This window comes from Rhopalosiphum padi, chromosome 4 (genome assembly GCF_020882245.1).
Source record: "Rhopalosiphum padi isolate XX-2018 chromosome 4, ASM2088224v1, whole genome shotgun sequence".
In the NCBI taxonomy this organism is placed as follows: Eukaryota; Metazoa; Arthropoda; class Insecta; order Hemiptera; family Aphididae; genus Rhopalosiphum; species Rhopalosiphum padi.
In genome coordinates this window covers 50,443,938-50,461,130 of record NC_083600.1, presented here as the reverse complement: position 1 = coordinate 50,461,130, position 17,193 = coordinate 50,443,938, and the positions used below count along the sequence as shown (strand labels likewise).

The following is a 17,193-nucleotide window of genomic DNA, read 5'->3' as shown; positions in this document are numbered from 1 at the left end:
GGTAAGGGGTACTTGTAGTGAATATTAATTAAGTGATTATAAAGGGCAATACGGTCAATAGCTGAGACTTTCGACCCGAAAGTAGAATACCGCGAAAAGTGGCACCTCACGCAGTCACGTGTTCGTTTGCCACACTCAAGTCACAAGGAAATAGGAATAATGTATTGACTACCTATAGTGACTTCATCAGTGACGAACACAGCGGGGTATTTTGAGTGTTAAAACACCCCCAAAGGCCGAAATACTAGGGTTTTTGCATGGTTATTTACTTATTCAATTTTAATGTTAATTTTGTTATATCAATGTTTGTATTTAAAAATAGTATGTGGTAATCGGTAAAAAACGACTAAATGAAAAATGTTAATTTTGGTTAAAAGTTATTAAAATAATTGTCGTCATAAATAAAATTATTTTTAAATTACATAGAAATTCAAAAACACACTTGTTGAAATAAACTACATTTATATTCATTTTTTTAATATGTAAGTTATATATGTATTTTATTAGAAGTAAAGCTTCAACATCACAGGTCATTAGCCTAAATTTATATTTGTATACCTAATACCTATACAATGATACACATGGCCACATTACCAACCAAATTTTATCGTTAAAAATTCAATCGTATTTTATACTTAGGTACCTACGTAGTTTCTACTATATTTTGTAAAACATTAGGCGTCAGTTTACAGTTACGTCTTGATCGTTCGACGTGAATACGCGATACTTTACGGAAATTTAAATATTAACTAAAAATATTAATTATTAATAATTTACTTTTTATAATATATTTATACTTAATTAATACCTATATGACTTTTTAAAGTTAACTGCATTTAACGTTTTTTGTCGTGTCATATACTATTCGATATGAATATATGATAAATCTATATGATTTATTTTTATTATTATTTATTTATTTTTAAAATGTTTTTTTCCTTGTCAGTTTTTTCCTGTGTCGTTTTTTTCCTAGATTCATTTTAAGTATACCTAATTTTCAATATTTTCATACATTTTTTTTTGTATATTTATTAAAAAAAGTTCTAGTAGATCAAGTAGATGTAGAGCCACCAATTAAGATATCTTAATTCGTGTGTAGAACCTAAACAGTAGAAAGTAAAACCACAGAATAGAATTATAGCAGCTGTTGCCTGTTATAAGCTGTTATAATCCGCGCTGCGCACTAGTGGCACTACAGTGTATTGTTATCCATCTCGGCTCTCGGCGGTATATTATGTAATCTGATCTGTTCCTTTATCATGTATACACTATTTTCTTATTTCTATGGCCTTGTTCACACACTGATTCAAAAGTCGTAACTTGTAACTATTATAATATATATAGTAAATTATTATTATATAGTAACTTGTAACCTTGTAAAATTGTAACGAAAAATTTAAGGAAATATGAAATAGATTACACGCTCAGTCGGTCCTGTGTATCGTTATGTCAATGTTGAAGATAAGAATTAAAATTCAAAAGATGAAACATTAAATTTGCCATTTGTGAACGTACGATTTTTGATAGCGTATTGTTGCTAGTTGTGTGTTAGTACTTTATAACTTGTGTTCGGTATGGTGCCTAACTTTTAATTAAAATATTTGGTCGTTAATGAGAGTGTTTATATTTTACACTACTGCATTTAACAAGAATCTTTCGATGAACCAATTAATAATTTTTGTTTGAAGGTAAGATCTCTTAGATCTCAATAGTTTTTATTGCCAATTTGATGGGTATCTATATTCTATTATCGTTATTTGTCATTTTGTAGTCTTTATCAATTAAATATTTTTAATTCAGGTATACCTACTAGCTATTTGAACTTTGTTCTAGGAGGTTTTTTATTGTGGTTTATAGTTTTCAAAAATTAATCAGTCGAATTTGTAAATTGCACAGCATAAAATTAAAATGGAGAGCTTAAATGATAATGCACAACACAAAACGGCGGATAACAAATATACGTTTGATTTTGAACAAGTCAATTGGAGTAACATAAAAATTAATCATTCAAATATTATGACAAGAAATGCATCAAAGCAAATCGAAAAAGAACGAGAAAACATAGAAAAAGATTTAAAGTTATTACAAGCTATTGAAGAAGAGAAATCAAGGCTAGAAAATTCAATGGTATCATTCATACAGTTGAAAAATGAACTCGAAGAAAAACTTAAGAAGTCATCGAGTCATTAAAAACACTGTCCAATATACTTAAAATATACAATCTAGTAAATATGAAAGTTGTTGTTATTGATCAGATGTGTAAATATTTACATCCTTCTTTCACTTCATGTCTCTTTTTTCAAGATCCTTTGCCAATACTTAGCCTATACATCAGTCTATCCTCCCAGATAGCAATTTCATATTTTCACAATATGTTAAACATATTTATATTTCCACAATGTGTTTCATTGGTTTTATTTAAACTAGCTTTAAAGTAAGCTTTTACTCTTTCTGCTTCCCTTTTTAATTTTTCTCATCACTAGTCCAGTAGTCCATACTATTCAAATTATTGTCTTTATATAATATAATGTATCCATTTCACTTTTATAATTTCCCTCTTATATTTTATTTTGTCTTCTCCGAGACTTGCTCTCTGTGTTGGATACTAGTCCACAACCATAACCCTAGCTTTAAGAACTATAAGTATTTTTGACTATAAACAAGTTCCATTTATTTAAGTAAATATTATAATATTTTATTGTTAATTTTTTTTTACTGTTTAAAAATAAAGTGGCTTGATAAAAAAGCATTGAGGACTGATATGATGGTTATGTTTATATTATAATTATTAAGGTATTTGATATTTTGATGTTATTTTTGAATATTTTACATATTAATCATTAATTAGTATGTGTATACTTAACTTAAATGTATGACGTTCATTGTGAGGGAAGTAATGTATATTGTCTATATTGATATATTGTATATATCACTCATCACCATCATAATGTACCAATAAGTACCTTAATCTATCTATAATTAAATATAAAAATCATTTTTTCTCTAACTTATTTTAAATGTTTTTTTATGAATCTATAACCATGCATTAATAATTGTTTTATTTATATTTATTTCTCAAATATAAATCATTATTTATATTAATTGATTTTGGTTATTTTTAAGCCAACTAGATTTCTAAATTTAATTGAGCTGTTCCTAATGACCATTGGTGTATGCAATGGCATGGTGTGTTCCATGAGAATGAAAATCAGTGTAAAAACCTAAACTCTAGGTTTGTACCAAAATTATAGTTTTTGTCTATAATAAAAATAATTTTAGTCAAAACTTAAATCAACAAATCCAAATCATCTAATTTCACTGTGTGAATTCTCTATTATGCTATTATGACAAAATATTTCATATTATTGCCCTCACAACAAGAGCCACTTTAAACATCATGATATTGGCTGTTAGTGCTATTATTGCAGCTATTGCATTTTTTTGTTTCATTCAACTATATTAACATAGGTCTAAATTGGTATAATTAAAGATTAGTTCTATTATATTATTTAGTATTTAGTTCAATTTTTTTATCATGGTGCTGCTATAATTTCCAAAGATGGGAATCTGACCTAAAAAATTGCTCATTTTGAAGAGATGTTAATTTTTGAAATAAATGCTAATACTGTAAATTTTATAGTGTTACCTACTCTTGTTATAGCGCTAATTTTACCAATGAAAATTATTATTTAGTTAATACTTATTAATTATTAAAAAAATTAATTATCTACTCATTAGATTTGTAATATAACACACGCAATAGCAATAGTAAAATGGTAATATAGCATTACATGAATTTCTATTTTAATGTGTTATATTCCATGTATTAATTTTAAATTACTACATTTTAATTCTTAAAAATATAAATGAGTATTCTATATTTGTAACAACCAATAATCTGAATTAAATTAATTTTCAAAAGTAAAAATTGTTGACTGAATTATGTAATGTTTGCATCTATAAAACTGATTTAAATATCACAACATTTGATGAACATTTAGTATAAATATAATTAGAAGTTATAATTCATAATACAAACAATTTTGTTTTGCAACATATTCATATTTATTTACTTATGAAACATAAAAAACATTATGTTTATTCTACTATATATCATAACTGATGAGGTTACAGATCAGTCTTAAATTACCAAATGATGACTTTATATAAATAAACAAATTTTATATCAAATACATTAATAAAAAATGTACTATTTTCAAGTGGTTTAATGTATATTAAGGTCTTTAATATAATTGCCTAATGAATTAATTACACATTTACAAACAAAAATAGAATTTTTAGATAACCAAAATTTATTTAAATTTAATATAGCTATTTACATAAAATGTATTGATAGTATTTGTAAATAATTTAACACAGTTTTGTGATATTGTTCATACAAAATAAACACATTTTGTGTATAGAATACGCTTATAATATCAACGGCCCTCTAAAACAGGCAATTTAACTTCTATTATGCCTATTACCCCATCCTCGGCGATGATTATCTTTGTATTCGTCGCGAGCATTTAATCGCTGTCTTTCATTTTCTTCTTCTTCCTCATTGATTTTGTCTTCTTTATCTTCTTGTTCAGGTTCTGGGGCTTCAGACAATTGTTGTAAACACTTGGTATTATCAGCTGTAGGTAAATGCCATCTAACATAAGAAAAAAAAAAATAAGAATTTTAAAACTCTAACAATACACATATATTTTTTGTATATATATACTTACATTCCGTCATTAATACGTTTTTGACAAAATTCTTCAACTGTCATTGTTGGCAAACTTGGATAGCCAGCACCAAATACTTGTTTTTGTAATTCATTTTTAGTGATAATAATAGGCATTAATGGTTTAGGTTTGATCTTTTGAGATTTTGCATGTTCAGGATTGTCTTTATCCTCATGTTTCAATTTATAGTGTAAAATTCTCATTTCAGCTTGTAGTGAATCTAATTCTTCTAGAGCCTTACCAATATTGTATTTTAGTAAAGAGACTATGTACTTTCTTCTCATTTCATCATCAACAGACTCGCTTTCATTCTGTTCCTTCAACAGCTGTAACTGAGACTCCATTAATTTTTGTTCCTTGTAATTTTTAATTTTTTCGGCACGCCTACGAGCCATAAGAGAAAAGTCCATTGTGGCTTGGGTAGTTGTTTCTTCAGAATCTGTGTACACAGGTGGTATTGTATGGTCGGACAGTCCATAATCTTTACACCTACAACATCAAAACAGACAAAGTTGTAAATGCGTTTTAACTTAAAAACAATCAAATGTGCTTTCTACACATACCTCTGGAGATAATCTCTGAAATACACCTCAGCTGTCTTAACAACGTCCAATCTGTTGCCATTGTTGGTTAGTTTCAGGGCCAGAGATCCCAACATGAATGGTAGTAACATGTATTTGACATCGGCCGTCGGTATTTCTTCAATGGTCTCATTGTCGCTGAACATGCCGGCTGCCGACACGAGTTGTGTAGTGTGCTCCAACATTTTCATGCATTTTATTATCTTGTACTGAAAACAGACGGTAGTCATTTGGAAAAATTTTGAAAAACCAGCAATGTGATCACACTAACCTGTGTTCCGGATTCCTTAGCTGGCTCCGTAGACTCACAAATACTCTCGTAAGACGACAAGCCTTGATCGAAACACTCGGATAATGTTAGGTTTTGAAATTCTACGGGGACCGACGCCGTCGCCATTTTTCAAGAATTTTAAAATAGTGTTCGGATAAAATAACAGTAACAGTGATATCACAGAATAAATGAGATCAGGATGAACACCTCTGAGAGCCCGAGATGTAAACAACACAGAAATATAACTATAGTTATATATATCTGTGGTAAACAATATCCATAGATAATATATACTATTATCACAGAATAATAATTCTGTGCTATTATCTACAATACCACGCCACCCACCATTTTTTCGAGTCCTAGTTTCTTATCAGTTTAAAAGATAAGAAATATATTAAAATATAACAACGAAAATTCAAAATATTTAATAACTTTTATTTGGTCATTTAATTTGTTCTTTTATATCATCCCACCACTAGTGCACGAATTGACTTAGGTATGCCGAAAGTTCGCAGAAGTCGGAAACCTCCACCAGATGGGTGGGAACTTATAGAACCTACACTAGAAGAATTGGAACAGAAAATGAGAGAAGGTAGGTACGAAAAGTTATTTGTTTCCCAATGAAATGAATACTTGATTGTTAAGTTACTATTGCAACATGGTCCATCATTTTATTCCGTGTAGACCGATAAAAATACTATAAATGTACTAACATTAAATTATACGTATACTAATTCTACACAAAAATAAATGTATGTCTGACAAAATTGTTTTTAATCGTTATGAAATTAATGATTACGGTTTATTGACGTGCTTAGAGTATTGTGCCTGGTGCATAACACATTTTTAATCGACTCGACAGAATAATGAACAGCTAACCAATTCCCCTCATTATGGCTTAGGTAAAACTAGTATAGGTGTGCAATGTGAAATATTGTTTATAGGCAGATGCCATAATACTATATTATACCTTAACTTTTTAATAAATATTCACCGGTCCGCTAAATTCAAAGTAAACTGTCAGGTGCAGTGAAAGCACTGTCAAAAAATTAATGGTGACATATTAGAGGTATCACAAAATATATTTTTATTTTGTTTGACTGAAATAATAAGAATTTTCTATAGTAGTATGTGCGTGTATAAAAATAAAAACTACTGCAGTGCGTCACCATTTCAGAGTACATATAATTGAACAGAAATTATGTCAGCCGTATCCGACAATTACCTTGTTTAAAACCTTTTTTAAACCTATGCGTAATCTATAACCGACAAATGCGCTGTGAAAAATAGTTTGTCTGTTAAAAACTGAGATGGCCTAACTTGTTAAGCTTGAATAAAATCAAACAATTTCCTTTATTTTTATTAATAGTCATTATAGTTAATATTAATTTAAATTAATAATTAATTGTTTTTAGTAATAATTTGTTGTTGGTACATTATAATAATGATATACTAATATTATATTATGTGATTTTTAGCTGAAACTGAATCTCATGAAGGAAAACGTAAAGTCGAGGCGCTATGGCCAATTTTCAAAATTCATAACCAGAAATCAAGATATATTTATGATTTGTTTCATAGACGTAAAGCTATTTCTAGAGGTTTGTTTATTTTAAAATATCAGCTATAGGTAATATAATTATAATTATTATTATTATTTAATATATATTAAATCCTAAGAGAGAACACAAAGTAAATATATTAGAATGTTTTCAAAAGGGAAAATTTATCTTTTTAAATATGTATACATTTTCTAATTTTTTAGAAAAAAGTATCAATGTTAAGGTGGGTTTTAAATTAAATAACTTAACATAGTTCTACGCTATTGTTATTTAATGAGAAAAAATTGTTACATAATTTTAAGTTGGAAGATTATATATTATATTTTATTGCTTTAGCCAATGTACGATCTTGTTTTGACTAACTATTATTGCTTGAACAAATAATTATTTAATTAAAAATAAAGTTTGCTTGTATTTATTATTGTATGGATAATATTTTTGTATAAAATAATATAAGCATAGTTTAAATTATTATTGGATTCTTTTTGTTATAGAATTGTATGATTTCTGCCTGCAAGAAAAAATTGCTGATCAAAATTTAATTGCAAAATGGAAAAAACAAGGTTATGAAAACTTATGTTGTCTTCGTTGTATTCAAACAAGGGATACAAATTTTGGCACTAGCTGTATATGCAGAGTCCCAAAATCTAAATTAGAAGAAGTAATTGCTTAATAATTTAATATATTCAAGTATAACTTTTAAAATAAACATATTAGATATTTACATAAGTATTATATTTTTCAGGGTCGAATTGTGGAATGTGTGCATTGTGGATGTAGAGGTTGTTCTGGCTAAATAAACTCTGAGCATTGGTTTAAATGATAATTGTATTACTTTTATTCTTAATATGTGTAAAATGAATTTATTTCTTTATTAATATGTGTGCGGTATAAGACTGAAATTAAAACAGCATACTAACTAAAACTTAATAAGTTAGTAATATTTAATTTCTATAATAATAATGTAAAGTATGAAATGCATTATTTTTTAAGATAAACATTTTTAATAACAAATATTTTTGACTTTTTACTATTATTTCAATAAAAAGTGCATTTTGACATAGTATTGTTTAATCAAAAGTATTTTGGTATATGGAGTATATCTATTTACTATTTTAATAAACTTGTTTACTCCATTCATGTTTAGAAATGACCCGGGCAGCTGACTTCTACATATGAGACAATTGTTGTTCTGTGTTTATATTACTGGTGGTCGATTAAGTAGGGAGGCAGTTATGTGTATAACCTGCGTGTCGTTGGTCACTTTTAAAGTGAATAGAGTATATTATGTCTAGTAAAAATAGTGTAGGTGCTATACTCTGTTCCATACTATATAAGAGTAATAGCAGGCTGATGACTACTGGTACAGCAGCGGCAATGAGTGTTGGTATTGCGGATTGACTTGCTCCTAAGAGTGTTAATTAATTATTACAACAATAGCCTAACATACTGTTTGCAAAAATTAACACAGCAACACAATCATTTGGCCACTTCCAATCATTAGAAATGGAAGTTGACGACAAAAACCTGACTAAGTTATAACCTTCTTATAAATTATAATATAAGGTAGAGTATACTTACTCGAGTATCTACCTACTTATAATTTTTCACCTACTTTCTTTGGATGTTAAAAATAAATCGCACTTATATGTACAATATATTATGATTTTACCATATTATTATCTATATACATATAGGAGACCACCCAAATTCACTCAACGTCCAGACCGAACCAGTGAGTCTAGAGACTTGAAATTTTGTACAGATGTTCCTTAAGCAATGTTAGGGCACACTAAGAAAGGATTTTTCAAAATTCGATCTTTAAGGGGGTAAAAGGTTTTTTTTATATAGCTATAGATATATGTATTTTTTAATCGCTTAATAAGTGTTTGTTATTTCTTCTAAGCGGTTACCTAACCTAGGAAACTAAAAATATGTCTAATTACTTTAGATATGTTTTTTTATGATATTTTTAGTACCCTAGCAACCGCTTAGAAGAAATAACAAACAATTAAAAAATACATATATCTTTAGCTATATAAAAAAAAAACCCCATTTTACCCCTTAGAGGTCGAATTTCGAAAAATCCTTTCTTAGTGTACTCCTGCATTGCTTAAGGAACCTCTGTAAAAAATTTCAAGTCTCTAGACCCAGCGGTTCGGTCTGGACGTTGATGAGTGAATTACTAAATAGATAAAATAAAAGATAAATAAATAATAGATAACTAAAAAATAAAGAAAAAAAGTAAATAGTTTACTTTAGAATCCAGGAGTGGCCAAACTTTTTGATAAAGTTATACTGAGAAATGAGAATATATTTTCCTTTGCGGAGTCATAAAAATGGATGCAACTATTGGATAGGGTCGATTGGAATTTTTAATTAAACTAATAAATATATAATAGTAGATACATTCTAAATAATAACGCAAAATATGGAGTTGGATTTTGTCACCCATGATCTGAAATTATTCATCAAATTATTCTGGAAAACTGCTTTTCCTGGGTTATTGATGATTGATACTGACTCCCATACACCTAATGGCGGTGAACTTGGTAGCTTATTGTGTATTGGAGTTGGTGGTGTAGACGCTGTTGAGTGTTGATGTAATGGCTGATATTCCTTGGGAACTAAAATGTCTTAAGGTTATTGGTGTTCATCTAACAGGAAAGATGTCTGGTTGGACTACACCAAAGGATGTAATAGTAATAGTAATAGTAGAAGTTGCAGATATTTTGACTGTCAAAGGAGGTACCGGTGCTATAATTGAATATCACGGACCTGGAGTTGATAATATTTCATGCACAGGTATGGGTACCATCTGTAATATGGGTGCAGAAATTGGAGCTACTACTTCTTTGTTCCCATTTAATCGCCGAATGTCCGAATGGCAGATTATTTAAAAGCTACATGTCGACATGTCGTGCTGATATTGCTAAAGAAGCAACCAAGTACAGTAAGTCATTATTGACTCCTGATAATAACAGTCATTATGACCAGTTAATTGAACTTGATTTGACAATGGAACCTCATGTCAATGGACCCTTTACACCTGATCTTGCACATCCTATTTCAAAACTAGGATATAATGCCAAGAAAAACGATTGGCCTGTGGAAATCAAAGTGAGTGTGGTAGTTGACCCAAAATCTAATCGTCTCCAATTATTAGAACCATTTAAAGTTTGGGATGGAAAAGATTTGGAAGATCTTACTATACTTATAAAAGTGAAAAGAAAATGTACTACTGATCACATTTCTGCGGCCAGCCCATGGGTTGAAATACCGAGGTCATTTGGACAATATATCATATAACATGTTCTTCGTAAGTTATTATAACTTTGTTCTTATCAAAATAGATAAAATACAATTATTTTATTTATTATTCTAGTGCAACCAATTCAGACAATAATGAAATTAATAAGGTACAAAACCAATGTACTGGAGAATGGGGTGCAGTTCCGAACACCGCCAAAGCATACAAAGCTAAATAAGGTATATATAGGTATATAGGTGGGTAGTGTTTTGTGATGAAAACTATGGTGAAGGGTAGCAGAGAACATGCCGCTTTAGAACCACGTCATTTGGGAGGATATGCGATCATTGTCAAATCTTTTGCCCGTATTCATGAAACCAATTTGATAAAATAATCATGGGCGCCGCGAGGGGGGTGCAAGGGGGTGCACTTGCACCCCCCTGGCATAACAAAAAATTAAATTAAATTAAACAAATTGAATGGTATTGAAACTATTTTATTTTTCATAATTATCCACATTATATTATATTATATTACGTATTTAACTATTATTATTATTATTATTATTATTATTATTACTATTACGTATATATAAACATTATTTAGAAATTAGCGTATACCTACTTGCACGATGCACCCCCTGATAAAATTCCTGGCGGCGCCTATGAAAACAATGATTATTAGCCTTGACATTTGCCGATGCTAAGGATTATGATAAAGTTCAACCAACTGATAAAGTGTCTTTGGTCGGACTTAATGAATTCACTACTGGCAAGCCTTTGAAATGTATATTGCGCCATGCTGAAGGAAGTTGTGACGAGATAATATTACTTAATCACATATTCAATGAACAACAAATACAATAATGGTTTAAGTCCGGTAGTGCATTAAATCCAATGAAGCAATTAGCTGTTGTTTCTGAATAAAATATTGATTGATTCATATTAATTTGTATTATTTATTTAAAATAAATAATTCATTGTTGATATTTTAAATTGAACTAAAAAAATAATTTCATGTAAAAAATAACTGTTTTTAGGCAAATATAAATCATTATTGGATTTAGATCCATTGCTACTATTGCTTTATGTTTTATATAGGTATTTTAATTGTTAATAAATTAATATAATCAATAAAAAAAAAACTGTCTCACGGTTCCGTACCACAATTCAGCACTTCGATGAAACCCCACGTCCCACAATGCTTGCATAACGGTCACCACGGTTTTCAATTCACCTCGCGGAGGTACAATCGACGCGTAATACAATCGCGCACGGGCGTTAGCGTGTAACGGAAAACGCTGATCACAAAATTGTCACCGTTACGTGCGCACTAAAGATACGAAATATCGCGACGCGTGACGGCGTATAGTACGACTGGTGTGACAAAGCCTTTTTATTGCAATACGAATGAACACGTTATACGCGTTTAAAGGCGCGTTCGCAAATCGGTATGTATAAGATGTAACAAAAAACCGAAACAAATAGGTGACACGGCCTTTCGCGTGGTAAAAAAACGGCTAAAAAGACAACGACGTCGGCACACTGCACAGCACGACGTTCGTGGAAAGAGAGGTAAACGCTCCTCAGACGATGGCCGTTTTAACCATTGGTGCCGCACCATAGAGTCGACAATCTTGACCGGCTGTCTTACAGTCTTATTCCGACAGTGTATTAAACGTATATTTATCATAAAATATAATATTAACGTATATATTCAACTATAATATATATATAGGTAATCATGCAAAATAATATTACGCCTGTCGCCTATTATGCGCACAAGTTGATCGCCGAGGTTCGATCTCATTTTGAACAGAATACAGTGCAGGTGATACATTGGAGATCCGATCATCGTCTTCGGTATCGACGCGGCCAGCATCTGTATTCAAAGTTTAGATGATCGGAGTAGTGTACCAATATTTTACGTACACCGCGTAAGGTACCCCTTGCCCACCACATCGCTCATTAAAACTTCAAATGTCTATAACTAAAAAAATACTTGTCCAAATTTCATGTTTCAATTTGTATGCATAAATACGCTATTAAAAAAGTATAAAACTTAAAATACAATACAATATAATATCTACAAAATAATACATATTCAATTTTATAAACATTTTCATCGTGTATATTGTACATTATAATAATATACCATATGCGATATCGTCAAATGTCAAAAGTTGTACAATACTTGAGACGGAGTGCCGGGAGTTTGGCGGACCGTCTTAATTTATAATAGAAAACTCAATGCGTTATGTCAGTATCACGTTTCTATCTATTATATTGTATAGATTATTCATACTATATGTGTACAAGTGTAAGGATAAGTAAAGCATCGATACTGCGCCGGCCGGGTTTAATGCGATCCTATGCAGACGATTGTACTGCTTGTCGCTTGAGACGACCAGACGTATGCGTGGCCCTACGTGTGACCTACGTTACATTAAATGGGTAAAATGTTTTATGTCGTACAAATCGTACAATGGTTTGGACGGAGCCAACCGTCACCAGCGCGTGACTTACACTAGCGGCTATACTGATCTACTGGATGACGAGCTGTGCTCGGGATGGTTACAATTGTTCTTCAGGTAGTAAAAAAATGACCAGTAGAATTTACATGAAAAAAGGTCTAAAAAAGTCGTAATCAGTGGGGGTGATTGTAAACTCTCCCGGTGGTAAACTCTCCCTGGTCTTCAATACTACTTAATTAATTTAATAAAAATCATAAAATGAAACTAATATAAATTTAAGTTTCATTTAAAAATAGTCAATCATATAATAATAATATAATTTAATGCCTTAGCTGCTATGAGCTATAATATTATAGCCAAAATACAATAAAAAATTTTTATTAATTATTAATGTCGATAAAATAGATAGTTAAAATGGATGATTACTTGTTAATAATAATCTAAAATTCTTAAGGAAAAGGAATATTTACAATTACAATAAGTCAATAAATTAGATGCACACGATAATCTATAACATTGTGGACGCAGCCATGCAGGATGCTTAATAACTTAGATCATATACGACATAGACATATATCATATTATATGTCTATGATATACGATATATGATATAAGCTTAATAATAATGATAAAAAATAAAAATAAAATATTGTTTCTTATCAGTCGCATCATTCTTTTTATACAGATAACATATTATCTATATCTGTGATAAATAAGTAATAATAATAAGTAAATAGTAAATACTAAAATCACTGAACTAATACTAATTACTAAATATTTAGTTCACTGACTAATATGTAATAATAATAAAAAATAAAATAAATTAAATAGTACTTAAGTTTTTGTTACCTACTAGTAATTAGTCATTAATAAACACTCAATTCCTTCTTTCCCAGATCGTGAGATGTTTACCTGGACGTTAGATGACACTTATTAATTTTTTAAGTTCAAAGATTTGAAATCAAATACGAAAAAGTGACGTTAATTAACATAATGTCCAACAATCCTATAATTTATGGAGTTGAATTTCAGGTATGTATTTAATAGTAAAAACATAATTAAACATTGTTGGAATGCGAGTTAATTTTATCAAGTCTTGTTTACATTTTAGGCCAGATCGTTATGTTCCTTGCACGCTGATGTCGATCAAGACTGTTTTTTAATTGGAACTCAATCATTGATCACGTCTAATAATCAAGTACATCTTGTTAAATTACAAGAAGAGACAAATACACTTTGTCCTCAAGTAAGTATTAATAAAATATTGTCATAATTTTTTTTGTACCTACCTATAATGAATATAAAGGAAGATAAAATTAATAATTAAAAAGTAAAAACTGTCTCATTAGGGTGATTGAACAATTTATTATAAATCAATAATGATTGTATATGAGTTGAGTCATTTTGTATGTACCTAGTTGGAAATTAAATTAATGTAAAACAATTTCTAATATTTTTCTTTAATTATTCAACAATAATTTTAATTTAGTTAAATATTACCTATTCCAAATTTGTATAAGTAAAATCAATTATTTTATTTAGTAAGTGTATGATTCCTTATATAAGTTATTATCATGTTAAATAATTACATTTTAGATATATGAGCATAGCAGTGGTGAAATATGGTCATTAGCTTCTTCTCCAACAGATAAACGTTTGATATCTACTTGTTATGCTAGTATTGAACGAGACTGTGAGAAACGTACAGCTTTATGGCGACTCCCAGAAGATGATGGTCAATTAGAAAATGTCATTACTTTTCCTTCAGAAAAGTATGGTACTGATGTTAAGGTATATATAATTATAGTTATATTTCTTGATTTTAGAATTTTAAATTTAATTTAATTTAGGTGACCACGTTTCATCCTACAAATGATGCATACATGTGTTCTGTTATTGATAATAATTTAGTGATGTGGGATGTAAGTGAAAGTGGAGTAAAAATTGTATGTACAGCAGTATTGGATGGCAAAGGTATGACATTTTGTATTTTACCAGGAAATAAACAAATTGTTAAAACCAAAGTTGAAATTTATGATTGACATGTTCATATTTTTATCTAGTTATATCTGGTTGTATTTAACAGTAGAACTCACAATTTCTCAAATTTGAAAAAAAAAATATTTATTAGAGTAATGATTTTTAGTTAAAAAATACATTGATTGTATTTTATTAATGTGTAGTTGTTCATTTTTAGGTCAACCAAGGTTTACTACCGGCAAATGGAATCCACAAAGTGTCAATTTACAGTTTGTAACTGCTGATGATTGTAATATAAAAGCTTGGGATTTAAGATCCCAAACTAAAATTGCATGGAGTTTAGATGGAGTTCATACTCAAATTATTAGGTATAAACATTTTTTGATCTATTAAGTTATAAATTACGGCATTTTCAAATAATAAGATTTGTGCAATTATAAAAACTATTTTTGCTTATACATTTTAATTATTTAATATTATATAAATTAAAGTTTATGTTTTAGTAACAGTAAAAAGATATTGTACTGATATTTGGTTTTTTTTATAATTTTAAATGTTTTAAAAATAATGTGTTTTTGTGAATAATATTAAAATATTTCCAGAGATTTTGATTTTAATCCAAATCGTCAATTCTATATGGCAACATGTGGAGATGATGGATATTCTAAGTTCTGGGATATACGTAATTCCAGCAAACCTTTAATATCCCGTGCTGATCATTCACATTGGATTTGGTCTATTAGGTAACATAATACAAACATATTTTAATGAAATACATTATATTTTTTTACTATTTAGTAAACATATGAATATTATTTTTTATTTTGTTATTAGATAGTACTTTGTATTTTAATATAAAAATAACTTAGTAAGCTTTTTTTTTATGTATTAGAATATTTTAACTTTAAGAAATACCAAATATATTTTTTAACATTAAATTATTTATGATGCATATCAAGCTATATATTTAGGTCAAACTTAGAAAATGTCTTTTAAAATTTAGTTTATCCTAAAAAAAATGATCAATGCTTGACATATTTTATAGAATTTTGAGAATATTTATCAAATAGTGAAATTAACAAATGTATTATTTTAAGCTTAACTTTAATTTAAAATTCTAAACACACATTTTTTACATCTTGAATTTTGAAATTTTAATTAAACAGTCTTCTTAATTTTTGTGTTTGATTTAATCAACCATAATAATATTTTGTTTGTTATTCATTTTTATAGATATAACCCAGTACATGATGAATTAATTGGAACTGCTTCAAGTGATGGCCAAGTCCTTATAACACGTTTAGCTGGGATTTCGTCATCAGCCATTGAAAACGAAGACTTAAAAACAAAAACTTCTATTGAAGATAAAATAGTAGCTACGTGTGATCAACACGAAGATTCTGTGTACTGTGTTGAGTGGTCCTCTGCGGATTCGTGGATATTAGCTTCTTTAAGTTATGATGGTCGACTATTGCTTAATAAAGTACCAAAAGACGAACAGCTTAGAATTTTATTGTAAATTGAACATTTTGCATTACTATTCTTTTAAAGATAATTAAAGGTTTAATATTTTGTACATATACATTATATTGTTTTTCAGAGTTAAATTATGTCTTTTAAAATTAGTCTATATATTTTATTAAAAATAAAAGAAAATAACTAAATTTAAGTATGTACACATTACAATTTTATTGTATCTTTATTAATTGCATTTTATAATAATATAAATATATATTTATTTGTTTCTAAAAGCTGACCATGTTTTTATGTTTTAGTTTTTACCAAAGATGTTTCTCTTGTAGATTCAATTTTTTTGTATAAATTTAGTTACTTTAATTGTTAAGCAGTGTTCAGAAAGTTCATTTGAAAATTGAAATCTATATTCACTTTTTTTTTTTAATTTATGGTCTAAAATGAAATTGATATTTGACCATTAATTTAAACCATTATTTTATAAATCTAATTACAATGTTATGTGGTTAGATCATTTTTAAACAGTTTTTTTTTATCTTTATTACAATTAAATCTTATATAATACTTCATTTAATCAAAAAAGATAAAATATAAATATAAATTAAAATTATCGATTTTTAATAAAATAATATCACCCTTATTTATACATTCAATTTAGTCAGTCACTGCAAGGGTAGTGTAATTTATTGAAATCAAAATTATTCATAGGTTATATACATATATTAGTATGAAATTTAAATTAAAAACTTAAAATTGTCACTTTTCTGAAATTATCAATCCTTATAGCTATTACAAGTTATTAACTTATAAATTATTATGAATTTCCAGTATAAATAAAATAAAATTAAAGATAACATTTATAAAATA

General features: G+C 28.5%; 3 protein-coding genes, 1 long non-coding RNA gene and 1 pseudogene across 4 annotated transcripts; 4 read left to right on the top strand and 1 right to left on the bottom strand.

Annotated features, from left to right (window-relative positions):
• Positions 1–1,198: 1,198 nt before the first annotated feature.
• LOC132930535 (uncharacterized) lies at positions 1,199–2,237 on the top strand. The gene is made up of 2 exons (XR_009662246.1): positions 1,199–1,688; positions 1,834–2,237. It is a non-coding gene; the product is annotated as an uncharacterized LOC132930535 (long non-coding RNA).
• A 2,053-nt stretch (positions 2,238–4,290) lies between these two features.
• LOC132930060 (immunoglobulin-binding protein 1b) lies at positions 4,291–5,833 on the bottom strand. Its single transcript, XM_060995715.1, has 4 exons — positions 5,586–5,833; positions 5,297–5,523; positions 4,734–5,222; positions 4,291–4,657 (listed from the first exon to the last, which is right to left on the bottom strand). Exons 1-4 carry the CDS (start codon positions 5,709–5,711, stop codon positions 4,465–4,467), a joined length of 1,035 nt encoding a protein of 344 aa, XP_060851698.1. The 5' UTR covers positions 5,712–5,833; the 3' UTR covers positions 4,291–4,464.
• Positions 5,834–5,969: 136 nt separating this feature from the next.
• LOC132930061 (protein BUD31 homolog) lies at positions 5,970–8,213 on the top strand. The gene is made up of 4 exons (XM_060995716.1): positions 5,970–6,180; positions 7,067–7,189; positions 7,645–7,811; positions 7,896–8,213. Exons 1-4 carry the CDS (start codon positions 6,087–6,089, stop codon positions 7,944–7,946), a joined length of 435 nt encoding a protein of 144 aa, XP_060851699.1. The 5' UTR covers positions 5,970–6,086; the 3' UTR covers positions 7,947–8,213.
• Positions 8,214–9,319: 1,106 nt separating this feature from the next.
• On the top strand, positions 9,320–10,825 carry LOC132929583 (probable aconitate hydratase, mitochondrial; annotated as a pseudogene).
• Positions 10,826–13,596: 2,771 nt separating this feature from the next.
• LOC132928711 (EARP-interacting protein homolog) lies at positions 13,597–16,604 on the top strand. The gene is made up of 7 exons (XM_060993566.1): positions 13,597–13,905; positions 13,985–14,119; positions 14,470–14,664; positions 14,724–14,847; positions 15,071–15,221; positions 15,456–15,596; positions 16,087–16,604. The coding sequence occupies exons 1-7, from the start codon at positions 13,867–13,869 to the stop codon at positions 16,370–16,372; spliced, it is 1,071 nt and encodes a 356-aa protein (XP_060849549.1). The 5' UTR covers positions 13,597–13,866; the 3' UTR covers positions 16,373–16,604.
• Positions 16,605–17,193: the final 589 nt, after the last annotated feature.

What these genes read in the sequence shown, in the direction of transcription:
- LOC132930060 (XM_060995715.1), bottom strand. Translation starts at nt 5,711, where the DNA reads ATGGCGACGGCGTCGGTCCCCGTAGAATTTCAAAACCTAACATTATCC. An exon ending in TTCAGAGATTATCTCCAGAG is followed by an intron (nt 5,223 to 5,296) that starts GTATGTGTAGAA and finishes TTGATGTTGTAG; the next exon opens with GTGTAAAGATTATGGACTGT. An exon ending in AAACGTATTAATGACGGAAT is followed by an intron (nt 4,658 to 4,733) that starts GTAAGTATATAT and finishes TTCTTATGTTAG; the next exon opens with ATGGCATTTACCTACAGCTG.
- LOC132930061 (XM_060995716.1), top strand. Translation starts at nt 6,087, where the DNA reads ATGCCGAAAGTTCGCAGAAGTCGGAAACCTCCACCAGATGGGTGGGAA. An exon ending in GGAACAGAAAATGAGAGAAG is followed by an intron (nt 6,181 to 7,066) that starts GTAGGTACGAAA and finishes TGTGATTTTTAG; the next exon opens with CTGAAACTGAATCTCATGAA. An exon ending in CAAAATCTAAATTAGAAGAA is followed by an intron (nt 7,812 to 7,895) that starts GTAATTGCTTAA and finishes TATATTTTTCAG; the next exon opens with GGTCGAATTGTGGAATGTGT.
- LOC132928711 (XM_060993566.1), top strand. Translation starts at nt 13,867, where the DNA reads ATGTCCAACAATCCTATAATTTATGGAGTTGAATTTCAG. An exon ending in TTTATGGAGTTGAATTTCAG is followed by an intron (nt 13,906 to 13,984) that starts GTATGTATTTAA and finishes TTTACATTTTAG; the next exon opens with GCCAGATCGTTATGTTCCTT. An exon ending in AGTATGGTACTGATGTTAAG is followed by an intron (nt 14,665 to 14,723) that starts GTATATATAATT and finishes AATTTAATTTAG; the next exon opens with GTGACCACGTTTCATCCTAC.